Source organism: Acomys russatus, chromosome 9 (assembly GCF_903995435.1).
Source record: "Acomys russatus chromosome 9, mAcoRus1.1, whole genome shotgun sequence".
NCBI classification, from domain to species: Eukaryota; Metazoa; Chordata; class Mammalia; order Rodentia; family Muridae; genus Acomys; species Acomys russatus.
Window position 1 is genome coordinate 22,762,817 of NC_067145.1, and position 27,730 is coordinate 22,790,546.

General features: G+C 40.4%; 1 protein-coding gene across 1 annotated transcript in view; it reads left to right on the forward strand.

Moving 5' to 3' along the window:
- Positions 1-27,730, forward strand: part of Dnah5 (dynein axonemal heavy chain 5) — a 245,260-nt gene that overhangs the window by 118,526 nt on the left and 99,004 nt on the right. Inside the window, exons 42-47 of the mRNA XM_051151015.1 lie at positions 2,242-2,388; positions 6,231-6,472; positions 9,544-9,720; positions 10,604-10,805; positions 12,265-12,407; positions 13,117-13,251. Coding sequence (XP_051006972.1) covers positions 2,242-2,388; positions 6,231-6,472; positions 9,544-9,720; positions 10,604-10,805; positions 12,265-12,407; positions 13,117-13,251 — 1,046 coding nt within the window. The remainder of the gene's footprint in view (positions 1-2,241; positions 2,389-6,230; positions 6,473-9,543; positions 9,721-10,603; positions 10,806-12,264; positions 12,408-13,116; positions 13,252-27,730) is intronic.

Here is a 27,730-nt window from a genome sequence, read left to right on the forward strand (position 1 = left end):
ATTATCCAAAAGGCGAAGGAGATAATTGGGTGGAACTCCTATTAAAGAGGTGCATGACCCATGCATGTTGTTTGCTGACTCACAGTGCAGTTCACATTAATTGTTCTTTAGTATTCTCTACTTTGCAAGTCTGCCAGGTTTTATATTGGAAGCAGGGAAATCCATATGTAAAAGCATGTAAGAGGTTAGCAATGTAACAAGGAGACGCCATAGCAGAGCTAACTACAACTGAAACGTAATTGTTATGAGGAAGGTTGGAACTGTAATGGGAGCCGAGGAAGAGGGGATGAGAAACTTTTTAAGTTATTATAAAAAGTTGTACAGAGAGGGCACTGCTTTATCAAGACCCGAGGGTTGAATGTCTGATGAACAAAAGGCATATTTGCCGCAGGAAGAGCCTGTGAAGGGTAAGAGTGATTGGGAAGGCTGTGATGCACTGGCATGCAGATTCAGATTATTGGGTGGTGGGCTGCGTGTAGACGTGTGGGAAGTGCTTAGTCTTGGCATGCAGTGTCCTCTTCTTTAGCATGTCCCTGCTGTGACTGTGTTGGAGGGGCCCCGCTCTAGCTTCAGAAATACCTCCCAGCTTTTAGCCCCATACTTTATTGTAAGACGAGAAAATAATTCAAAGAAAATGAATTACCATCTGTGAGACAGCTATATCTTTAACTAGTAGGGGAGAAGAGCTGATGGCTGATGTCTCCCCTGATATTTTCTTCTTTTTTGAAGTCTATTCTGTAGTTAACTAGTTTAGTGACATGCCATTTGCTGATTTGCTGCCTCTTTTGTCTCTTCATTCAAGACTCCCAGAATCTATTTCCCTATTTCTGTCTCTGCTTTCACCGTCCCCAAAGTAGGGCAGTAGCTGTGACATGGGGAGCTTTCTAATCATACCAAGTAGTTGGGTTTCATTCCATGTGTCTGGAGATGCTGTTGAACTTGGTGTGCCATCATCATCCCTGCTTGAAAAAAATCACCTGATGGCCATGGGGAGAAGAGATTAGGAGAGGGAGGTTTGGAAGGATTGACAGTAAGAAAAGGCGCCTACGCTAGGTCACAGTCCTCAAACATGGAGCCAACAGGACTCACAGCCAAGGAACACCTAGAGGAAGACTCAAGAGGAATTCATCTAAGCGACATTATTAAAATAAAATGTTTCCCATTAAAGTGTTTTTTTTAAAATGCTATTGTATCTTAATTGAAAATGAAAGTCCTACCTACTGAAGTGTCTTTTGATGGTTTATCTTTTATGTACAACATAATAAGCACAGTTTTCGACAGTGAAACTGACCAACATACGCGTAAAGATTTTCACAAAGTATAATTATGTTAAAATTGTACTTTAGCTAGAGTGTTGTGGATGACATCTATTGCAAAAGCTCAGCTGTGGTTAGGTTGAACTTTAGCATCATAATATACTGTAAATAATTACTCTAATTTGCTTTGTGATTTCTGAAAATTAGAAATTTAGTTCTGTTCTCCTAAGAGGGTGTTTTAGTTAAGGTTCTCTAGGGAAACTGATGCAGTAGAGGACACACACACACACATACACACACACACAAACACATACACATGCCCACACACATATACACATGCACACACACATGCACATACACATATACACACATGCACAAGCATACACACACATGCACACACACACACACACACACACACACGCACACAGAGACTTCTTCTGGGTTAGCTTAATGTTAGTGGGTGCCAAGAAGTCCCATCACTTGTTATTCACAGATTGGAGACCCAGAAGAGCTGGTTCTGTACTTCTGTATCCAAAAATCAGGGGATAAGATGGCGTAAAGCCTAGCCTGAAGACTGCAGAAGATGAGCAACTACCTAAGCTCTCATCATGAAAAAGGAAAAAAAGAGGGGGGGGGGGTTGGGGAAGGGTTCCTTCCACCTCATGTTTTTTATTGTGAGGACCCTCCAGTGGACTGGCTAATTCTTATACACACTGAGAAATCACTTGCCTAGGTCTAGCATAGCATTCCTTTTGTCCCCAAGGCAATATGACTTTATTTCATAGACTGCAAAGTGCTGTACTCAATAAAGGATAACAAGGCTAATTACAACTTGGAATGCAGAATGGCATATATTTTCAGTGTAAATTTTCACTTTTCATATTTTGACCACTTGCTGACAGCACACCACAAATTAGTGCAATGTTGCTTCATGTTGGCTCATGGTACATCTGAGATGTTTACAATTTGGATGCACTTGCTGCAGATTGTGGAAAGCCGCACAGAGAAATGAGGATGAATCCCAAAGCAATCACTGCCCCACAGATGTTTGGGCGACTCGACGTGGCCACAAATGATTGGACTGATGGGATATTTTCTACCCTTTGGAGGAAAACACTGAAAGCAAAGAAAGGTAGAGGAATGAATGTTATCTTAAGCAAAATCATGAATGGCTGCGTAGAATTACCAAGCAGTGGTGCTGCCCATGTAATACTAAGTAAAATATTTCAGTGTTTTTCTGAGTGTTGGAGTAATGAAATTATTGATTGGTAATCAATGTGGTGTGGTGTGTATGTGTGTGTTTGTGTGCATGTGGTGTGGTATGTGTGTATGTATGTTGGTGTTGTGTGTATGTAGTGGTGTGGCGTGTGTGTATGTGTGTGTGGTGTGGTGGCATGGTGACGTGGTATGTGTGTGATGTGTGTCTATGTGTGTGTGTGTGCTTATGTCACAGTGTGCAGTGTGTGTCTGTGTCTGTGTGTTGTGTGTGCATATGTCACAGTGTGCAGTATGTGTCTGTGTCTGTGTAGTATGTGTGTGCGTATATGGTGTAGTGTGTGGTGTGTGTGTGTGGTGTGTGCATATGTCATGGTGTGCAGAGTGTGTGTGTATAGGAGGTATGCGTGCGTGCATGCATGTGTGTGTGTGTGTGTGTGTGCGCACATATGTCACAATGTGCATGTTAGGAGCTGGTTCTCTTCGACAATATGGGTTCAGGGTTTATAACTCAGATGTTGGCGCTCGGAGTCAAGGACATTTATCTGATGAGCTCTCATGCAGGCTCTAAATGTGCCCTCTTTAAAGGACATTTGTTTTTTAAAATAATGCTTACATATCCTTGTGATATTTTAGAATAAAATAGATAGAGAGAAGCCATTAAGGAAGGTTGATAGCATTGAATAAAGTGATTTCTTTCAACTGTCATTATGTTCACTGCATAGTTTAAAATGTAGCATTTACTTCTACACAGCTTGTCTTTTAAAAAAAAAAAAACTGATTCTATGAAATCATGCAGAGAAATGTGCTTCTTTGGGCAAAAAATTCTATGTCCAAAAGTGAGCTAGCAAATCCCACTGTTTTGAGGACACTGGCATTGGACTGTTAAAGCGTTTGCTGGCTGTTAAAGGGCTGGCTGTTCAGTGTGAGTGGTCTCACTCACAGACACTGTACACAAAGCACAGTGTGCTCTCAGAGTATCAGCTCAGCTGGAAGAGATGGTGGCAGCTCACCTCCCACTGTGTTCTCTCACGTGTGAGGGAGAAAGGGACAATGGACACACTGTCAGGGGAAGAACACAGGAGGGAGCAGGTCTTGTAGGTTGTTCTGTCTCCACGGTGGGCAGCAGGCCCCTGCTGACACGTGTTTAAGATAGCAACATCCCAAAAGGGAAGGAGCCTGTCCCTTTCATAGTGGTAGTAAAAAGGTAGCAAAAACGCCCCTATTGGTAACTGTTATTTTACCAGAAATTGGAAATTTGCTTCTAATATATTCAATAACCCAGTGTAGATGCAGTGATGGAATTTTACCTCCCAGATTTACTCTGAGAGCGATTTCTCTAAAGAGGAGGCAGATGCTTTGTCTTTCAAAGTGACCTGTGCTGAGATCACCATTTCACCTGTTGCTAGTGAGTGGGTTTCCTTGGGGATCCCAAAGCGTTTAATCTGGACAGAACATGCACAGTAACAAAGGAAATCTACAACCAGACAGTGATAGTATTATTGGTGAGTGACAGAGGGAGACAGATGCGTCGAAGAACACCAATTGAACCAAATAACTTTTACTTACGTCTGCGTTCTTCTTTTTGTCATTCTTTAGCTCCAATTATCTCCTTAAGTGAGTCCTGTCAGGTTGGTCCCCACTGTCTCCACTCTGAAGGACTTTGGTGATTTCAGGCATAGAGTACAGACTGTCCTTTCTTCTTGTAGTTCTGCCTCCAGTGGTCGCTCTCACACTTGGTCACGTCTCTTCCTGAATTTTGCCTACTTGTGCTCAGAGATTCTTTTTTTTTTTCTTTTTTACACATTTTTTATTGAAAAATAAAATAATTCATATTACATCTCATTGGTTATCCCATCCCATGCATCCTCTCATTCCTCCCTCCCTCCCACTTTCACTTCATTCCCCTTCCCTATGACTGTGACTGAGGGGGACCTCCTCCCCCTGAATATGATGTTAGGGTATCAAGTCTCTTCTTGGTAGTCTGCTATCCTTCCTCTGAGTGCTATTGGACCTCCCCCTAAAGGGGACATGGCCAAATATGGGGCACCAGAGTTCGTGTGAAAGTCAGTCCCCAGTCTCTACTTAACTGTGAAGAATATTCTGTCCCTTGGCTAGATCTGGGTAGGGGTTTGATGATGACTGCACTATTGTCCTTGGTTGGTGCCTTAGATCAACCAGAACCCCTGGGCCCAGATCTGTCCATCATAGTGTTCTTCTTGGGCCCAGAGATTCTTTATCCTGCCGGCTATCCTGTTTTCCCACATTCACTGGGATGAAATGCCTAGAAAAGGTAGGAGAATGTGGAGTTTGGCAGACTTCTAGATGCTGTATGGCATCTCTTCACAGACCTCCTGTCTCTCTTTACATATTTTTAAACCTAGAAGAAACCTATGCAGTCCCCGCCGCGCCCCCCCCGCCCCCCCGGTTCCCCGTGGCTTTAAATGCCACTTCTAAGCTGAACATCTAGTCCTGATTTCCCTCTCAAACTTCTAGGTTAATAACTCTCCCGGGATCTCTGTTAGGTATTAACATATACAAAACTGTATACTCAGGTAATCAATTTTATTCCTTGTCAGGTCTCTGATGGGGTTGAAGACCAGATAGTTTAGTTCTACAATTAAGCTTAGTTGTTTAGGAGTTAAGATGTTTTTAGGTCTAGATAGATGTTTTAAGTTGGTAATGACGAGATATGGTAGATATTGATTTACATTCAGGGTATTAGACACCATAGGAAAGATGTTTTCTTCAAGTATGCCAAATTCAAATAGCCAAAACACTAAGAATGTAATATTTATATAGTTCCTGATTGTGTCATGGTTCTTCTTGCTATAGGTAGTTTGTTGTACATATAGGTAAGAATATAAATTTATTTGTAAAAAATTAAAAATATTAAAAAACATATAGAAAACTGAATTTGCCTGCCCTTCCCCATCATATCATCCCTTCTCATCTTGTTAACCATTTCTGATTTCTTCCTGTCTTATTTACTTCCCTTTGTCCCTTTGGACTGCTATAATACAACACAATAGATGAAATGGTCTGCAAACAACAAAAGGACATTTAACTCGCACTCTTTTGAAGGCTGCTAACTTATTGGTTGTATCCTTTCAAGGACAGAGGGGTCTCAGGACACAGACCCCATTCCCGGAGGCATTCCTTCCTTCCTTAATCCTGTACCATTTAATCTTAGAGGATACGATCCCAACGTCTCATCCTTGGAGGGCGCAAAAACACTTCATCTGTTCACCTGAAGCTTGTTCCTGCTCCACAGTTTTTTACTTTGTGTTCGTAGGTGTGAAAAAATCCTACCTCCAGACCTTTACATCACTTCATTCTTTGCACGAAGTCTTTCGCTGAGCACCTAACCAAAATACTGCCTGTTTTTTGAATTTGCTTAACACTTCTCACATTGCTTCTCTGGTTATTTGTCTATTATTTCCACTTGGAGTATAATCCCTCTGAAGGTGGGACATTGTCCCATTCTGCGTCATACCCCGGCCTCTAGGACAGCATACACAAGGGCTCACTGAGTGTTTGTCCAAGGAACAAATTTAATTATGGTTTTAACTAACTGCCACACTAGGGACTTAGAAGGTCCTTTGCGCTCATACAATTTAGTCATCACTGAGATCAAAACGTTATTGAGAGTAAACAGGCATTATATACAACTCTAGTTTCTCTCAAGTTTCATAGCTACTTACACGGGCACCTCTGTGCATGTGTGCTTTCTGCCTCTTCTCTCGGGTGGCATTCCAGGGGAACATATCTGGATAGTTCTTGATGGTCCAGTCGATGCCATCTGGATTGAAAACCTGAATTCTGTTTTGGATGATAACAAAACTCTAACGCTGGCCAATGGCGATCGGATCCCGATGGCTCCAAACTGCAAGATCGTCTTTGAACCTCATAACATCGACAATGCTTCTCCTGCCACCGTCTCCAGAAACGGAATGGTTTTCATGAGCTCCTCTGTCCTCGATTGGAGTCCTATTCTTGAGGTTTGTCTGGATGCTGTATTTTGTATAATTAAAGAAGGGGCAAGAGTCGTTTGCGTGCTTTGTGAGCATGGTACTCCCTCTGCAGCTGGAGCGTAATTGCCTTTTTTTGCTACTGTTTATGAAAAGCCCTTGACTGCACAGGGATGTTCAGACCTGATTGTCCCTCACAGGCCTCTCCAGTCCCCTTCTAATCACTTAGAACTGTGATTTCCAGGTAGTTGTCAGGCCTTCCCGAATCAGTAATCCTGCCAAACTGTGTCTGAGGATTGAAAAGTGAAACTTAATTTCATCACTTTGGGCATTCATGGCAGTTTTGAAAAGTACTTGTTCACATAAAATTTAGGAATAACCATCTTAGAATTTTAACTTAAAGACAATTTGTTAAAATTGCATATAAAAATTTTTAAATGAGATTCTGTAGTCATAATATTAATTTTAACTTTGAAGTCGGAATTAATATTTCATATGAGATCACTTTAACTCATGATCAGGTATAAACGCTTATTACTGTCAATATATTATCGAATATATTAATTAGAATTTTATAGTCACATACCTTGCATGCTTATATCCTTTATTAAATTTGTGCTGTAAGATCAGAGAAGGTGTTACTGAATATGTGATTTTTTATGATATTGGTGCCTAGATTTTTAATTTTTATTTGCCTTTATATTTTGAAGATATTTTATTTTAGAACTTCTTAATTTAAATTAGGTAGATATTATCTTACATTACATTTTATTTTTGTACTCATGTCTGTATAGGCATATTCTAAGTATTATTAATGTCTTTTAAAAGCTACATGATTCTGGGCTACAACAGGGTTTACACTTCATAACACACACACACACACACACACACACACACACACACACACACCCCAAAATGATACTGACATTCTTGAATATGACTCCAAAGTCACTCATAAGGATTTCATACTGCACAATTAGTTTTTATATCCATTAAAATGATTTAGAGGTGCACTTAGATGTGCAAAAGCACTCATCAGTGATAATTTAAAACTACAGGTGATTGTATCAGATCCAAATCCTACCAAGTTAGAATCTCCAGGGAAGAGACAAAGGACTCGTTGTGCTTAAAAGTATCACAGTAGATTTTTCTCATATGTCTGTGCTTGGAGACCACTGACACAGCAGAATGCAAGTCCACTGTAATTACATGACTTACCCCCCAAATATCTCAATTTCATAAAGTTGTTTGAAAAATACTTTTATTGTATTAAATAACAAATATTTAGCTTGTTCCTTATGAAGTACACTTCTGTTTTACCCTACCTGGATTTTGGCAGTAACACCACCTATCACACTTTCATACACTTAAATGACGTAGTATCCTCAGAAGACAAGGGCCTTGACATGAGACTCTGTCTCCTAATCATGCCAGCAGCTATGCTGTAAAGTTTCACTAACATGACCGAGTAAACATGAGCTGAATAGGACAATAACACGCAGACTACTAGGTCCTCACCTCTACAGGAAGTACTATAGGTAGCTAAGAAATGCTGAGAGCAGGAGAGTTTTCCCCAGGGGATAGGACACCCACTGGCTACCTAATAGCAGATCATCAGCTCTGAAAACATGCACACGAGTGACATTATACAGACTGAGAGGTTATATGTATGTATTTAGGACCATATATGCACACACACATATGTACATGCCTTGTAGGCAATGAGTTGAATGAAAAAGAGGACATGACGGTGTTAAGGAGAGCACGGATGGGTATAGTGGGCTAGGACTTCTCAAGGGAAGAAAGGGAAGAGGGGAGTGAGGTAATTTTATTATAATCTCAAAAAATAAAAGCAACAATTAAAAAATTACCACGGTATAGTCTTGGGCATGATCAGGAAAAGCAGGATTGATCTAAAAACGTTAGATCAGGGTGCTGTGGCTTAAGAAAGTTACCTGAAGTCAGGACCATCCTGGAGGGCTGTGGTGGTGGGATACAAGTCATTCTTTGGGCCCCTTGGGTCAAAAAAGTTCTGTATCATGTTTTGTTAATGAGGAATCATGGTAAGTCCAGGAGTTAATGACTCATTCAGAGTCAAGATTTTACTGTTTCTCTTTTGAGTCCCTAATTACTTCCTGGACTGTTGAGTTGAGGGGAACACCCATCTCTTGACCTTGAGAAAGACTGGGACTGTGGGTCAGTGACAGACAATGCACTCCCAGCATTAAAGAGAAAAGTTTATGAATCCTTTGCATTTGGGTGAAAAGTTCTGTAGATATCTGTTAGATCCATTTGATTCATGACATTGGTTAATGAAGTACAGGGGGATGAGGTCCCCCTCAGTCACAGACATAGGGGAGGGGAGTAGGGAGGAAGCGGGAGGGAGGGAAGAATGGGAGGATACAAGGGATGGGCTAACAATTGAGATGTAATATGAATAAATTCATAAAATAAAAAATAAATAAATAAAAAGAGAAAAGTTTAAGTGGCGTTTTTCTCCGAAAGACAAAAATTTCTTTATTTAGCCCCAAATGACAATTGTCCAGTTGTCCGAATACCTTTGGCGCTTTCTATATTACTTATTAAGTGAGAAAAAAAATAATGGAAATAACCAATTGCGATAAGTTGTTTCTTGGTTTTTAAAGGCAATGTCCTTTGGTCAGCTTAGCAACTCCCTGTGAATGCCTCCCCATGTTTGTTTGTTTTGTTTTTTTTTTTTTTGAAGAACATTTAGCCATCACTTAGCTGAGGGCTGTCTCTGCACCCATGGCACTGGAGCTGCACATGAGAAGGCTGCAGACAGACTCTTTGAGAGGTATTTCTGACCTTACCACCTACCAAGCATGGGTGGCTTACTGAAGCTGGAAGTGTCAAAGGGGGATAGCAGTAGTTCTTCTCTCACGGAGTTGTGTTAAACATTTAAAGGAATTATTAATATGAAAGGATTTATAGCCAGACTTGCTGCATATTACTTACAATAGCCACTTGCATAATCTTAATTTAATGTTAATTAATGTAAATGAGCTAATAATGTTGTAAAATGTTCATGTCCGGTGGTCGCTTTCCTGGTTTCACCAATGCATGGTTGTGTGAACCTACAGGGTTTTCTCAAGAGACGACCTCCTCAAGAGGCTGACATCCTTCGGCAGCTGTACTCGGAGACTTTCCTGGACCTGTATCGTTTTAGCACTCAGAACCTGGAGTACAAGATGGAGGTGCTTGAGGCCTTTGTGATCACGCAGAGCACCCTCATGCTGCAAGGCCTGGTCCCACCAAAGGTAAGGGGGTGTGCCTCTCTGAGCACACTGTGCAGAGAACACAGCATTTGAAACTAGATTTTGTTAGGGTTGATGAGAATGTGCTGGGGGTTGGGAGAAGTTTCAGATGTGCTAATTGTTTTTTTCTCTATCGCTTTCTTTGAACAAAGCAAGCTGTTGATTTAAATTTTGTTGTGGTTAGCATAGTTGTATAATAAATGTCAATTGTTTTGTTTAAAAATATTTCTACTTTATTTTTATTAACTTAAACTGTGTGTGTGCAGAAGTCAGAGGACAGTTGTGGGTTATAGGTCTGGGGAATCGAACTCAGGCCATCAGGAGTGGTGCAAAGTGCCTTTGCTCACTGAGCTTTCTTTCTTTCCTTTCTTTTCTTTTTTCTTTTTTTAAATTTTATTAATTTATTCAGATTACAACTAAATTGTTATCCCATCATTTGTACCCTCCTACTCCTCCCTCCCTCCAGATTTCACCCTATTCCCCTCCCCTAGGTCTGTGACCGAGGGGGACCTCCTCCCCCACTATATGGTCATAGGCTATCAAGTCTCATCTTGGTAGCCTGCTTATTCTTTCTTTGAGTGCCATCAGGTCTCCCCACCAAGGGGAGGTGATCAAATATGGAGCACCAGAGCTCATGTCAGAGTCAGTCCCTGCTCTCCACACAACTGTGGAGAACGTAAACATCGAACCCCTACTCTGATCTTTCCTTTATTTTTTAAGCCAGTTAGAACCCTGGAACTCGGTTTCTCATTTGTTCCCTAGTTATGTCTTTTGTTCTCCTGGGGATAGCTAATATCTCATTCCTGGTTTTGTTGTTTTCATTCAGTAGAGTCTTAGATAGAGATGAGAATCAATTAATGAAAGATACTGTTTTGTGCATCCTCAGGAGCAGGCTGGGGAGATGGGTCCAGAGCACCTGGCAAGGCTGTTTGTCTTCGCCATGATGTGGAGCGTGGGTGCGGTCCTGGAGTTAGAAAGCCGCAAGAGGCTGGAGCTCTGGCTGCGTTCTCGAGAAGTGCTCACGCTGCCCCTGCCAGAGCTGAGGGGTCCCGAGGACACCATGTTCGACTACTATGTGGCACCAGATGGTGAGCATGTGCTGCATGCTGGGTATAAGGATGGGTTCTTTGTCTCTACATGCTTCTGTGTTATTAAAGTGAGAATGGAAATTCTTGGCTGGAAACTGAAATAGGAATTTTAATGTACAAAGGAAAGCTAGTAAGTGGTTCTTTCCCTGAGTCTTGAGTTCCAGGTACAAGTTGCATTTGCGTGGTGGGTGGGGATTTTAATGATTTGATACGAATTGAATCGATTTCCTACTCAGATACACATCAGCCATTCAACAATGGGTGTAAAAATTACATTCAAGTATAGGTGTCTATGTTTACAGATGTCTATGTGCTTGTCTGTGTATCTCTATGCACATAAACATACACTTTAAGATGACTTACATGTGCATTAACATACATAATACATATACACATATGCCATATGCAATAATACACAGAAGCAAGTTTGTATTTTTATGTGTATTCTAGTATCTTTCCCCCAATGAAAAGCTTGTGAGATTTGGCATTTAAAAGTAATAATGGCCGGGCATGGTGGTGCACGCCTTCAATCCCAACACTGGGGAGGTAGAGGCAGGAGGATCTCTGTGAGTTCCAGGACAGCCTGGTCTACAAAGAAAGTTCCAGGACAGCCAGGGCTGTTACATAGAGAAACCCTGTCTCAAAAACAAAACAAAACAAAAGTAATAATGGCTTCATTCTCTTTATATTTTTATGCACACTATATTGTTGAAAGGCTACATATTGAGAAAGCAGTTCTAAAACATTTCTGAATGTTGAAGATGACTTTCAACTTCTGATTCTTCTGCTTCATATCCCATGTGCTGGTGTCACAAACACGTGCTAGTACATCTGGTGTCCTCGTTAGCTTTAATTTTCAAGTTAAAGCTCTTGATACAGCTTAGAGTCATCTGAGAGGAAAGTCACAGCTTCATAAGACTTCTCTAGGTCAGATAGCTCTGTGGACATATCTATGAGGGATTGCTTTGACTACTAACTGATGCAGATGGGTCCAGCCCACTGTGGGTAGTACCATCTCTAGGCAGGTGGTTTTGAGCAGCAGAAGAAACTAGATAAATGTGAGCCAGAAAGCAAGACAGGAAGTGAGCCAGCAAGCAGCATTCCTACATGGTCTCTACTCCAAGCTCCTGCCTTGACTTCCCTCAGTGGTGAACTTGGCCTGGAAGCATAACATAAAAGAAACCCTTTAACCCTCTAAGTTGATTTTTTGGTCAGATTTTTATCATAGCAACAGAAAGAAAAGCAGAAGACCCTGTTTTATGTGGTGCTAGGGGTTGAACCCAGGGTATTGTGGATGCTAGGCAATGTCTCTACTGGCTGGCCAACATCCATATCCCCTTGATGATCTTTGTTTTATGGTGAATATATGAAGCTGTCTCTGTGACATTTTGAAGGTGCCTGATCATCACAGGAATATATATTACTAACTGGAAGATGTGAATACCCCCATCCTTCTCAGGTACCTGGAGGCATTGGAGCACTTGTACCCCGGAATATGTGTATCCACTTGATACTACCCCAGAGTATGGTTCTATCCTGGTGCCAAATGTGGACAATGTGCGGACTGATTTCCTAATTAAAACCATTGCCAAACAAGGCAAGGTATGGCTTTTTTTTTTTTTTTTTTTTAGCTACTATTAAAAACAATGTGCTTTAAAAGGTCATATGAAAACACAAAAGTATCTTGCATTCATTTTACACTACTTTCTGTTACTGTTTAGAATACGTGAAAATATTCTTAACAAGTGAACTATTTTTGTTATTTCACAATGACAACCTAGTGTGTCGGATAGGCCTAATTCCCAATTAACTGTTCCTCCCATATTAGTTGAAGCCAGTGAATTTTGAATTGTTTTTGTTAAGATAATTCTTTCTTCTTTGGTTACCAATTTAGTGTGCTGTGGCTATCCTAACAGAATACCAAAGCTTAGTGGTTTAAACCATGGCAGTTTCTTTCCTTATCCAGAGGCTGGGAAGCCAGGATGAGGGTGGTGTTGTTGAGGTTGGTTTTTCCATAAGCCTTAATCCTTTGGCTTACAGACAGTGCCTGTGTCTTCCTGAGGCTCCTTTCTTTGTGCATGCATCTCTGGTGTTTGTGTGTCTAGATTCTTTGTTTCTATAAGGCCACCATTTGACAGGATCATGCACCTTAAAAGCCTCACTTGGTGGCCCCCTCTGTTGAGTTCCTTTCTCTAGGTACAGTTGCATTGGGAGTACTGAGTAATTCTCTTTGGTTTAGGAGTTGGTGGGTGGGAGGGGCCGTCCCCTATTGCTTGTTTTATTTCATTCCCTCTGAACTTCTTTATTTTAGGCTGTTCTGTTAATTGGTGAGCAAGGGACAGCCAAAACAGTCATAATCAAAGGATTTATGTCAAAATATGACCCTGAAAGTCACATGGTCAAGAATTTGAACTTTTCATCAGCAACCACTCCACTGATGTTTCAGGTACTGCCTTGGATGTTGCTCTCAGGAGCAGTTTGGGTCAGTTTTGGAGGGTCAAAGTGTTTCATGTATCTGTGAAATCTTTTCAGACATTTGTGACATCATGCCAACAATGTCTTCCGTTGTCTCTATCATTCAAATGCAGCAAAGTCTCTTCTAGTTAGGTTGTGCTATATATTCTTTTTAAAGCTTTTCAAGACAGTGTTTCTTTGTGTGTTATCTTGGCTGTTCTGGATTCACTTTGTGGACCAGGTTGGCTTTAAATTCACAGAGATCCCACTGCCTCTGTCTCCCAAGTGCTGGGATTACAGGTGTGCGCCACCACACCTGGTTATGCTATTTATTCTTAATTATGGAGAAATAAGAGATTCTCAAGGAACTAATAAAAGGGTTTTTAATGTGTCACAGGCCTCAGTGGTGTTTACAATATTTGTGCAGAAATGTAGGACAATACAGGAAAAACATTTCAAACCAGAGGCATGGAAAACAGATTTCTGAGTAGAACACAAAAAACTCAGGTGAAAAAAGAATTGGCAAGTAGGATTTCATGAAATTAAACATCTATACTGGAAAATAAATTATAATGTAGAGAGATAGCCTATAGAATGCAAGAAACCCGCTGCCACTTATTTGTCTATAATATTAAAGAACTCAAAAAAAAAATCAACTAAAGAACAGAAACCTAAATAATTCAAACATAAAATGGGAAAATAACTTGGACAGACACTTCTCAAATGAAAAAATGCAAATACATGCAAACATGAAGGAAAATGTTCAACATATTTAGGAATTAGCAAAATGCAAATCAAGCCTAGACTGAGCCTCTATCTCACCTGCATAGAAATGGCTATTATTAAGAAAACAAATATTTGTGAGGATGCAGGGACCATGGGGGACCTTTATGAGAATATAAATTAGTCCTGCTAGGATGCAAGTCAGCAGGAAGGTGCCTCGGAACATTACAACTAGAATTTCCATATGATCCAGCTATGCTGGTTCTGAGAACACACTGTAAAGAATGAGAGTGAAGAGTCTGGAGAGATGGCTCAGAGGTTAGGAGCACTGACTGCTTTTCCAAAGGACCTAAGTTCAAACCCAGCAACCACCTGGTGGTGGCTCACAAACATCTATAATGAGATCTAATACCCTCTTCTGTCCTGCAGGAATACATGCAGGGAGAGCACTGTATACATAATAAATAAATAAATTAAAAAGAACTAAAATCTTTTAAAAGAAGAATCAGAATGAGTGGATTATAAACACACTTGCTATAGTTATTGATGCGCAATTTCTACCAGCCATGTTACAGAATCAGTTGTGGTAGCTTCCAGCAGATGAATGGATGAAGTTTGCATATGTATGTATGCAATGGAGTTTTATCCAGCCATTAGGAAGAGTGCAAGAGGATGGACTGTATATCATTATGTTAAGTGAAGTAAGCCAGACTCTGAAGTTTACACTTAGAAACAGCTTTGATATTTTTGGGTAGATACTTAGAGCTAGTTATATGTGAACCGTATGGAAGTTGTACTTTAAATATTTCGAAGAGCCTCCATACTGATTTCCACAGTGGTTGCACCAACATACATTCCCAACAGCAGCGGAAACACACACCTTTCTTCTCATAGGCAGAATCTAGCAAGGGAAAGTTCATGAAAATGAAATGCTGACTACTAGGGATGTTATGGTGGCGCACGCCTTTAATCCCAGCTCTTGGGAGGTAGAGGCAGGTGGATCGCTATGAGTTCCAGGCCAGCTTGGTCTACAAACTGAGTCCAGGACAGCCAAGGCTACACAGAGAAACCCTGACTCAAAAAACAAACCAGCAAACAAACAAAAACAAAAACAACAAAAAAAGAAAATGTAACAGAGAGAGTGAATACAGTAAAAATGCATGTATAGAAGTGGTGTATGACATTAATTACTTTGAACAATGTACATTTACAGTTCAATTAATTAAAAAATTCTGAATTCGAAGTGAAATCCTTTGAACATGCAAAATCATAAACTGAAGTTCCACAATTTCATTTTAGTGTACAAACTTCTACCTTCTTCATAATATCTGCTTTTCTGTGTATATTATTTTTTACTCTTCTGTGATTTTAGCATCATCTTTAATGGATACTTTTTGAATCCAAGGATGTTACTGTATCTAAAGACATGGTCTACACAGATCTCCCGCTTTGGTTCCCTGTCCCTCCGCATAACCCACACCTCCTGGTCTCAGTACAGGGTACCAGCATGGAAGAGCCATTGCTGGAAGTGCACCTATTCTTGGTTCAAGTCTAATTTTCTTCTAAACTAGCTTTTATGCTTTTCCAAACTATTTCCTAACTTGCCACTTTGTCTTGTCCTTCACTGGTGTAGCATTCTAACACTATTCCCATGATAAATTGTAACAGGGTATAAAATCTTAGAATCTTACCAGATGAAACATACCATGTCATATATTCTTGTGTCTGTGAAATTTGAAGGACTGACCCAAGTTTGCAATGCTGACTTTTCCTTCTTATGTGGGTACAAAATTGCATAAAACTATTAAATGAGAAAGGAAGGTTTTCCTTAGTGTCTTTTATACACAACTGTCAATTTTTACTTTTGTTATTTAAATTATGCACGCATACTTGTACATGCATGCGTGTGTGTGTGTGTGTGTGTGTGTGTGTGTGTGTGTGTGTGTGTGCATGTGTGATGTGCACATGAGTGTAGTGACTGTGGAGGCCAAGCATCAGATACTGTTGGAGCTGGAGTTACAGACACTTGTGCAACACTGACATGGATGATGGAATCAAACTCAAGTCCTTGGCAAAGACAGTACATACTCTTAACCCCTAAGATAGCTCTATCCACCCCCTTTATTCTTTTAAAAAAACTATTGTTATTTTACTTCCTCCATTTTCTTTCCTACCTCCAACTCATCCCAGGTTCCCTTCCACTAACCCCTCCTAAGAGTTCCCTTCTCAAACTGACAGTCTCGTTTTCATTAATTTTTATTGTTATAAGCACACACACGCGTGCTTGCACACACACACACAGACACACACCCTCAAAATCTATATAATGTTGCTTGTGTGTATATAATTTCAGCGCTGACCACATTGTATTAGAATTAACTGTTGGAGGGCTCATCCCTGGGAAACAGCAATTCTCCATTTCTCTGCAGTCACCAGTTGCCTGTAGTCCAGAGATCCTATGAGATTTCCCTTTTCCCCAGTAGCACATCTATTGGTATTGTCAGTGTTCAGGTTTTTTGTAGACAGCCATATTGTTAAGTGCTATTGGTATAGCTTCCTCATCACAGCAGACTTCCTGGTACTTCGGCTCTTGCCTTCCTGCTCATCTTAGGAGATGTTTCCTGAGCCTTAGCTGCGGGAGTTTTGTTGTAGATGTATTAGCTGGGGGCAAATGCCCAATGTTCACTTACTTTGTGCATTTTGATCAGTGTGCTTTTCTTTGTATTGCAAAGAAAAGTGCTTGTTTGTGATGGATCAGATTTATCTGTGGATGTAAGGACAACTTTAGAATGCAGATAGGAATTATGCCAATCTAATAAGGTGGCAGTAGTAGGTTCCTTCTCTAAGACTCATGACATTGCTAGTCTTGAGTAGATGGCTAGGTTTCCAGTACCATGTATAACTTCTCTCTTGTTGAGTAGGACTTAAATTCTTTAGATGGCTATTAGTTATTGCCAAGATCAGTGTATATATTTGTTGTAAATTGTATTATGTCACATACGAATATTTTCACATGAGTATATATTGAATATTGAGTACATTTTCTCTGCTTTTCTTTTTGTTCTTCATCCACATTTCCATTTGTTAGAAAAGGTATGTAGATACATGGAACAGGTTTCATATGCCACAAATTTATGACCTAGACATCCGTTAGGATTCCAGGTGAGTATTGAACTCCAGATGTTTTTGCCTCTAACTCCCAAGTGCAAGTATTAAAGGCGCATCATCATACCTGGAAACTGAGGAAGACATTTTTCATTAATTAATTAACTAATTAATTAATTAACATACTGATCAGAACTCCCCCCTTTTTCCGTCCCAGTCCCTCCCTCCCCCCTCCTCTCCCCTATACTCCTTTCCCTTTCTTCTCAGAGAGACCTTCCATGGTTATCAACCTGCCTTGGCACATCAAGTTGTAGTAGGTCTGGGTGCATTTTCTTTTATTGAGGCTAGACAAGGCCATCTAGTTAAAGGAAAGAGATGCAAAGGCAGGCAACAGAGTCAGAGATAGCCCCTGCTCCTGCTGATGGGGTCCCACACGATGACCAAGCTATACATCTGTTACATACCTGTGGGGAGCCTAGGTCCGTTCTTTGCATGCTCTCTGCTTGTTGGTTCAATCTCTGGGAGCCCCTACGGACCCAGGTCAGTTGATTCTGGTGGTGTCCTTGACCTCCCTGGCTCTTTCAATCTTTCCTCCCGTTCTTCCACAAGAGTTCCTGAACTCTGCCTTATCTTCAGCTGTGGGTCTCTGGATCTGTTTTCATCTGCCATTGAGTAAAGCCACTCAGATGACAGTTATGCAAGCCTCCCATCTGTAAGTATAGCAGAATATTACTAATAGTGTCAAGGATGGGCTCTCTCTCGTGGCATGGGATTGAAGTTGAGCCAGTCATTGTTTTGCCATTCCTTCTCTGCTTCCTCTTTACCCCTGCATCTCCTGTAGGCAGGGAAGTTTTGTGGCTGGCTTGGTGTCCCCATCCCTCCATTGGAAGTCTTTTCTGGTTACAGAAAGTGACCATTTCATGGTCCATATGCCCTATTGCTAAAAGTCTTAGCTAGGGTTATCACCCTTTCTTCTTGTTGTTTTTTTAACATTTGCATCCCAACATATTATTTGGGAGACTGGAGAGATGACTCAGTGGTCAGGAATAGTTTTTGGTCTTGTAGCGAATCTGGTTTTCATTTCTGGCAGCCACATCGTAGCTCACAACGGTCTATGGTTTCAGTTCCAGGGGATTTGACACTCTTCTGGTTTTCATGAGCATCATGCATGCTTAATGTGTATATGCATGAATTCTGGCAAAAATACATAAAATAAAAATATATTTTAAAAAAGTTGTTTAAGAATGTTGTATATGCATATACTGTGCCTTGATCAAATTCCCCTCCAACTCTTCCCCCAACAGGTTTCCTTCCAACCCCATGTGCTCCTCTTAAGCCTACTTATCCTATTTAGTGCTGCTAGCATGTGCACCGGGCCACCACTGAAGCATAACAGCCTATCAGGCGGTCACATTCCTGAAGCAAATTAACACCCTCCCTCAGCCATCAAGTGCCAATAGCTTTTCAGCTAGGGGTGGCACTTTGTGAGTGCCCCTCACATGCACACTGGGATTTTGTGCAGGCCCTGCGCACACAGCTATGGTGCTGAGATGTTACGTGTAAGGCCTTGTTATGTCTGAACGTCAACTGTTGTTTTGTAGTAGTCCTCCCCTGCCTCCTCCTCCTCTTCCAACATGATTTCTGCTTGCTCAGCTCCCTCCTCCTCTCTCTGCATGTGTGTGTGTGTGTGTGTGTGAGAGAGAGAGAGAGAGAGAGAGAGAGAGAGAGAGAGAGAGAGAGAGAGAGAGAGAGAGAGAGAGAGAGAGAGACAGACAGACAGACAGACAGACAGACAGAGACACAGATAGAGATACAGACAAATAGAGATAGAGATAGATAGATAGATAGATGTTAGATAGATATGATAGATGATAGCGCTGAGCACTCCACAGTTTTTATTATCTGTGCACTGACCAGTTATAAGTCTCTGTATTAATTATTATATACTATAAAAAGAACCTTCTCTGATTACCACTGAGAACTGTACTTATCTATAGGGTTAGAGATAAGTATTTAGGAGTCAGTTTAGTTCTATCTTCACTTAGCAAAATATTAGTATTAGGTTCTCCCATAGGACCTACGAGTTACTCAGCCACAGGTTCCTAGTTAAATGAACAATACGAGCATGAATTCTGTCTTGTGAAACAGACCTTGAATTCAACCAGAAAGTGTTTGGTTATTTTTATATTTATGACCACAAATACATGCATTTCCAAGCCAGTCGTTTTATAGTTTACGTGATTCACGCCTTGGTAAGACCATCGACATAGAACCTTCCAGAGCTAGGAAAGCGAGTCAGTGGGGTGAAGCTGCTAGCTTGGAGCTAGCTTGATTTCTTCATGCCAAGTAACTCAAATATGTTGTGTCTCCAGAATCATCTATTCTATCAAGCTCTGGAGGATGATCCAGATCAATGTCATTAGTCTATAATGTTTGCTGGTAATGAGACCCTGCCCCCAACTGATCAATAACTTGAAAAGCTGTAACTAACACCTGTCATTAGGCTTTTTGTTTGATAGCCCATAGTGTCTGGGAAGGAAATTATGAGGAAGAAATTCTTAATGTCAGTCTATGCCTCAATTATTTGAGAAACTTAATGTTTCCATTAGAACATTAGTAAAATTTGAAAAAGGTACTCATCAAAAATTATAATTGGAAGGCAAATATTTATCAAAAAACAAGCTCATAAAACTTTGCTTTTGGTGAACTTTGCTGTTCTTTGCTTATTGAAATCAAAATATCAGCTCAATGAAAATTGTTGAAGGCATGGATAATTCATGACTTCTTATTGCTTCATTTAATCAGTGACATCAGAGCGCCAAGATGCCAAGATCATTGATTGAGTTTCTAAGTAAGACTGTCAACTTCATTATGCCCCTCTGCTGGAGATGCATTTCCAATATTGGCTAGCCCTTTATCAAATAATGCCATCCATACAGTATCTTGGCATTGAAGCCTAGATGAACTGTCAATCTCAAACTGCAGATACTCAGTGGTGTTTTGTGTTATTTATTTATTTTTTTGTGTAGGATAGATAATTAAATTATCCTAGGCTGGTAATGGACATATATCTATACTTTTATATCTTTACACACACACACACACACACACACACACACACACACACACGCACGCACACACACACACGCACACATACACACGCACACACAGACACGCACACACACACGCACGCACACACACACGCACACATACACACGCACACACACACACTACCACCAGACTCATATGCTATTGGTGCTGCATCATATTTTCATTAGTTCTACTTTAGAAGGACAATCCTCTTTAAAGGTTATAGTTATAGCCTTACTTGACAGTGAATATTCTTAAAAAAATCTAAGTGTGATTTTTCTTTTTACCACATAGAATAATTATCTATCTAGTCAGTGTTCTTGAGACTTGAGTACATCTTTGGCTTTCAGTATGACTGGGGAATCACTGTTATAGATGGGTACAGGGGTCTGGCAAGTATCCACCGGATGTCAAGGTTCTCAGTGTTCAAGGGCAGGAAGCCTCGTCCTGTGTTTTGTTATTATTTCATTATGTCACGGTTTATTCTCCTGCCCAGAAACACCACTTACTTGGCTTCTTGCCTGGGTCACTTGCCTGCTGAGTGTCACTGCTGCACATCAAGCTTGACTCACTTGTTTGAGAAAGCTTTCAAGCAGCCAAACTCCTGTCATTAACTTCCTTACGATGATTTTCAGTCGTTCTTACCAAACAGAGCCGATGGAGTGGAGGGCATTTGTCTCTTAGTTTTCTTGTATGTGGATCCCAAGCAAATGGAAACTGTAGATTAGAAAGTAGATGTTGCCCACATCTTGTCTGTTAACATGATACCGCACAGTCAAACCGAGCACATTGCTCCGGTTAGGCTGCTTCATGATGGTTCCGGCTGTGTCAGCATCTTGTATCAGTGGGAGGTTTATGAGTTCCTGGTTACTTGGGACACTCAGGTTTACACTCACTGTCTCTCATTAATACTTAATCATGTCTCCTAAGGCTATCCAAGGTATCTAGTTTGGATAAAAAATTCATAGTCAGCCCAAATTACATTTTAGCCAAGAGAATTTACTTTTCTTTTTCAAGATAAATGACCCATTTTTATTCTCCTAACCTAAAATGGGTCTGTTTTTCTCCTATTTTATTTTTAAAAATAAAATTATTTTCTCTAATTTTGAAAATTAGTGATTTATATCTTTGTGATTTAAAGAATCCAAAGATGTGAAAAGAAGAAAATGAAAATGAAGAGAAATTCTAAAAAGCTTTCTCTCCCTTAAAAATTATCTTACTGTCTTTTGAATATAACAATTAAGTTCTATTCATAAATTGTTACTTCAAAAATGATAGCCATAGAGCCTGGCAGCACATTGTACCATCCTTTCTGGCATCAGAACCGTAGCTATAGGCCATGAAAGCATGGGTTGCTTTGGTGAACATGGAGCTGGGGTCTTCAAGCCCCCTTCAGACTCATTTTTTTTTTTTTTTCTTCCTACAGACTTCTCTCCAGTGTAGAGAATTCTTTTGGCTTTTCAGAGCAACATGACACTCGTTTCCAGATGAGACTCTTAACGCATACTCAAACACTCTGGATAAGTCAGGTTTCATTTATACTAACTGTTCATTGCTTGGTAGCAAAGTGTAAGCTGAAAGCCCGCCAGCCTGTGCACTGTGCTGGAAGGAATGAAGCTTAGCGGGCGGTCCGAGGTGAGTGCAGGAGAAATGGCTCTCTCGGAGGGGGCTTTCAGATCGCCTTTATTGGCGTGAATAGGGACTATATAAACCTTGAGGAAATGGGTAGGGGTTTTCGGGGTGAGTGAACGCCATTGGCTGTTGGCTGAGGTGCTGGGAATGCTTCATTTGCATGAAGAGGAATTCCAGGTGTAGCTAGGCATGTCCTCAAGAGGAGATAGGAAGTTTCAACCTGAAACCTGGCCACCAGGCTATGTGACTACCTTGAGAGTGGCAGAGGTGGGGGTCGCCAGGATGCATGCACTGGGGCATGCAGGCCCAGAACAGGGAGGGAGCGATCATTACTCCTGCCACTCTCAAGAGGAGGAGATTTTCTGAGTTTGGACAGGTCTCGACCTCACTCTTGCTCCTGGTTGGCGGCACTGTGGCAAGGCTCATGTGCTCCACAAAAGCCAGGTCCATTCGTTCCTCTGCTGTGCGCCCTCCCGCTTCCTTCCCATGGATTTTCTTTCTCCACCTTAACACTCACAACTGATTTGCCGATAATGTACTTATCTTATTTTTAGCTTTTAGTTATGCATTTTTATATTTCCCTGTCACTTGTAATATTAGATTTTATAATTTGAATCCCTCATGGAACATTATATATACATCTGTCTGTTTGTCTATCATCTATCTTCCTTTCTTTGATTTGCCACAGTGTCTCATTGTATAACCCTGATTGGCCTTTTAAACTTTCCTAATATAAGAATGATATGACTTTCTCACGTACTCTGGTGCCTCACATTTGACCATGTCCCCTGGAGGGGGAGACCTGGTGGCACTCAGAGGAAGGACAGCTGGTAGCCAAGAAGAGACTTGATACCCTATGAGAATATACAGGGGGAGGTAATCCCCCTCAGGAACAGTCATAGGGGAGGGGAATAATGGGAAAATGGGGGTGGGGGGGAGGAATGGGAGGATACAAGGGATGGGATAAACATTGAGATGTAACAAGAATAAATTAAGAAAAAATAAATAAAATAGCAAAAAAAAAAAAAAAAAAAAGAATGTTTTCAATAATTTACAACAAAGAGGGAAGTATCTATCATTTGGGCTGTAGATTCTTAAACAAACAGCAAAACCTCTTAAATTTTATATTTTAGATATATGTCACATAGATGGAAACAAAGTCAAGTAAATTTATATTTCAATTTAATTGTGTGTAATATTCATGAAAAATGGCTTAACTACTTAAATGCCATTCACATTGAAATAATAAAAGCACTTTTATAGTTTTACAAAAACTTTAAACTTTTAATTGCATTTTCATATATCACTGTGGTTAGCCTCTGTAGTATGTATTCCATACTGATTCTGGGCTATGGCTTAGAAACAGTATGAGATAGATGGAGCCACAAAGCTGATAAGTGAGAGAGGCAGTCGTTTAACCTTCTCTTTTATGACTCTAGGCCCAGGGAGAGCTGTTACATAAAGCCCTGCAAATTATGCAGATTTGCACTGTGTCTCATTCACAGGACCGGTTGTATGAATGAGTGGCTATTCCCAGAACTATCAATGAACAATCCATCCTCCCTCCAGAATAAGCTGCTTCCCTTTTTTTTTTCTGGTTAGAGAAGCAGACATATCTTTAATGGCAAGTTGAGTTGATGTGATAAGTACTGCTTATAATATAAGGGCTGGAAATCACAGCATAGAGGTGTAATTATGGTAGGAAAATCTATACAGATGAATGTGCTGGAAGAACTGGGTATTTTGTGTCTCTGTGTATGAGAGGAATTAACTCTTTTTCAGTGATACTTAGGAGGAGTGAATTTTTTACTGAGAAGTCAATTCAGAAAACTGAACTGCTCTGAGCCCATGGCATCTTATTTTAGATGGAAGACTGAGAAACCTCCTCACTCCATTCCTAAACCTACTTGGTTTTCTAACAATCTAGTTTTAACTGCTCAAAAGTCACTGTTCTGCCTGGGGAAAATGTTGATATTTCTGTGTCATAGACAAACAATGAAATCAAAATTGTGCTTAGGGCCTACAGATTAGAGCAAGGTTATTGCATTGATTATCAAAGAATCATCCAGTCTTCTGGTAGAGATTTAAGATAGTTACAAATCAATAGCTGGGTTAAGAAAGTAACATTTATGGAAGATCATATATCTAAGAAAAATGTTTTCACAAGGCATGTTGGCTATCACAAGGCATCCTGAGAGATGTTTTGGGTCATATCTCTAGGGGTATGTGAAAAAGGTTTCCTTAATGAGCACTAAAAACTGGATGTGCCCCATCTCATAGCAAACATTTTATTACTATCTGTGTTCAGATTTATAATATAATATTACATATTATGTTATGTAATATATTATAATATCATTATATATAATATAAAGGTATTGTTATCTAAGTTCAGAGACTGAGGAAGATTTTTCTAGGGTAAACAGCAAGCATCGGGCAGTTTCCTGTAGGTTACTCATGGGAATCCCTTGGAATAACGGGCAGGGTTATGCCACTGTTTAGAAAAGTTATCCTGACCATAGATCTGAGAGCAAGATAGAAAAGGTTGATCATTGCCTTAAAAGATATGTGACAGTGACAGGTACAGTAACTATTCAGGAGGGAGGTTGGACTGGGCCAAGATGCAGAAGTGAGAGTGAAATAGAACACATGGATTCACTCGTCATGCAGTTAGACAAAATTTATGATCAGTTGAATGTGTTGTGCTGGGTTTTAATGAAACCCCAATGAACACTAGGAGCTGGTACAGATGCAAACATACAAGGGTCTTTCCCTTTCATCTTAAGCTGGCCCACACTATCACCTGGGCCCACGCTATCACCTGGGCCCACGCTATTACCAGTGCACCAGGTCATGTGTGATCCCTGAGTACAAGAATGAACGTTTGTAGATTGTAGTAAGAAAGAAAGCAGGTAAGTGGTTTTGTGGCTTGGTAAGCACCCTATTGACTGTCCTTTGAGCTAACTGGTATCAGTCTGGTACAAGTTTGGTATCAGACCATGAAAAATTAGCTTCTAAGGGATAACTTTTGGGAGATCTGGGGGGAATGTCTAGAATTTTAGTGCTTTCTTGTTTTCCAGCTAATGAGTTATTTTATATTTCTGTGCCAAGTGTATCATCTATGGGTTTTTCAGGTGTAGGCCACCCAAATACAGATATGGGAATTTTAAACAAAATGGAGTTATTTTGGTCTGTCAAATGCGTGTTGTTGAAGGATACAGGGTGATATCAAACATGGTTCTGTGACTCCCGAATTTCTTTTTAAAAGTTAATTAATATGTTTATTCACTTTACATCCTGGTCGTAGTCCCCATCCTCCTCTCCTCCTTCTCCCACCCTCCCTACCTCTTTCCTCCTCCTCCCTCCTCTATTCCTCAGAAAAGGGGAGCCCCCCTACCCACCCACTGCAGCTCATCAAGTTATATTAGGATTGAATGCGTCCTCTTCCCCTGTGGCCTGGCAAGGCAGTCCTGCCAGGCAGCAGTGATAAAAAAGTAGGCAACAGAATCCATGTCAGAGACAGCCCTGTTTCCCTTACTAGAGGGCCTACATGAAACCTGACCTGCCCATAGGCTACATCTGTGCGAGGGGTCTAGTTCCAGTTGGTACATGGTCCTTGGTTGGTGCTTTAACCTCTGCAAGCCCCTGGGCCCAGGTTAGTTGGCTCTATTGATCTTCTTGTCACCTCTAGGTCCTTTTTATCCTCCCTCACTTTTCCACAAGACTCCCTACGCTTCGCCCAATGTTTGGCTGTGAGTCCCAGCATCGGTTTCAAGGTGCTGCTGGTTGGAGCCTCTCAGAGCACAACTCTGCTAGGTTCCTGTTTGCAAGCAGAGCAAGAGCACTGTTAATAGTGTCAGGGGTTGCTTCTCTTCCATGGGATGGGTCATGGGTTGGGCCAGCCATTGGTTGGACATTCCCCCAATCTCTGCTCTATTTGCTCTGTCTTTGTTCCTGTACATCTTGTAGGCTGGGTAAATTTTGGGTTGAATTTTTTGTCAGTGGGTGTTCTGTTCTCCTCCCTCTGCTAGGAGTCTTGCCCTCTTCAGTCTCCAAGACCCCAGCTAGGGTCCCCTCATATCCTCCCAGAAGCCTATCCTGACTTAGGTCTCCAGTTTCTCACTGAGATGCCCCTGCTCATAGTTTTTCATTTCTCTGCAGCCCTTCTGTCCTCCTGCCTTCACTCTCTACAGGTCTGAGCTACCTGAACACACCCGATCTCCTCTGAATTTCTTTACTAATGTATCAAATGTACATGATCTCTGATAATTTTCTAGACACTGAAGACACAAGGAGTAGTATTATAGGTAAGATGCATGTACCATTTTGTTCTAGAGTAGGGAACTGATGGCAATTAAACAATAGAACACGTCTACTTGGAGTTATATGTTGATATTCACGATGGTGTGGGGCACACAAGTGGGGGAAGTGCAGTTAGTTATTTATCTGTATTTGTATGTGTGTTCAGGTGTACATGTGTGAGGGATTGTATGTGCACCTATGTAGACTATATGTGGAGGTTAGAAGAAAAGCATTGCTCTTGCTCCTCTGTGGGTGTCCACCTTGCATGTTGAAACAGGGTGTCTCACAGGTCTGTAGCTCACCAAATAAAGATTGGCTATCCAGGAATCTCCAGGCACCTGCCTGTTCCTTCCTCCTCAGTACTGAGAACACAAGCATACTCAGGTCCTCATGCATGCATGACAAGCATTGAACCATTGGTTCTTCCTCCACAGCTTGTTAGTTAGTTGTTGACTCTAGTTTAGGATCAAGTTTTTTTTCTAACTTGGAAATTCATTAGAAAATCTTACAGTGGGAGGAAGCTTGAAAAATGTAATAAAATAGGACCACATTTACAAACTGCTTCATGTCCTCTTTCTGTTTTTGTCAGCATAGCCATTTTTTTGATATCTAATGTATATATCATTTCCTGCCATATAAAAGAAATTAGGGTCATATGATGAGGGATAAAGTGCAAGTATGTGGGTCTTACTCCATATTATTCTAATTATCTCACCTATGGATTTTTAGCTCCTGGAAGGTATCATAAAACATAAAATTTTCACATGACAAAGAGTTCTCATTAATAGACATAGGATGTCTGGGAAGCTCTGGTTTGCCATAGGGGCTTGTTGGGAGGTTATTAATTGGCTTATGAATTTAAATTCATTGAAAAGCAGAGCTATATTTAACCTAGTACATTAAACAGCATGCTTTTATTTCAGGGGAATAGGAAATTCTCTTATCTATTATATAATTTCAAGAGAGATTTGTTTTATAATTGAATGAGTTGTGATATATTTGCATGTATTTTTATTGAAATGAAAACATTTTCACATCTTTTCCTACTGCTTATTAAAATTATAATAGATTACAATTTGCAATTAATTTGAAGATTTCTAGAGGCCAGTATATAACCATTTCCTTATATTTTAGTACATCTTATAGTTATATATTAGTTATAAAAATAATTTTACTGGTTTACTCTTTACATGGTATAAGAATACATTTTTGGGTAGGAGAGATCATTTCAATTTCTGCATACCTTCATTCCCAGTGCAATAGGCCTGTTTAACAATATTTATGACTGTGACAAATCTTTGACAGGATTGAAGTTAGGAGTCATTGGTAGAGGCACCAGGATTGTAACATGATTTAAAATCATAGATCCTACAGTTGTAGCAATGACCTAAAGACTTTAGAATTCTGAGCTTGTAGAGTTGGAGAACTTCAAATTTCTTGTTCATTTTTGGATGCTGAATTCCAGTTACTTGGTCTATACATTTATTTTATCTTAAGTGCAATTGTATTTATTAATAGCAATGCAAAATAAGCTATGACAGGAAAATACAAATAACTATTGCTATAGTTTGTTTCCTATAAAGACCTAAGATAAAGGCAAAGACCCGACCACTGAAGAC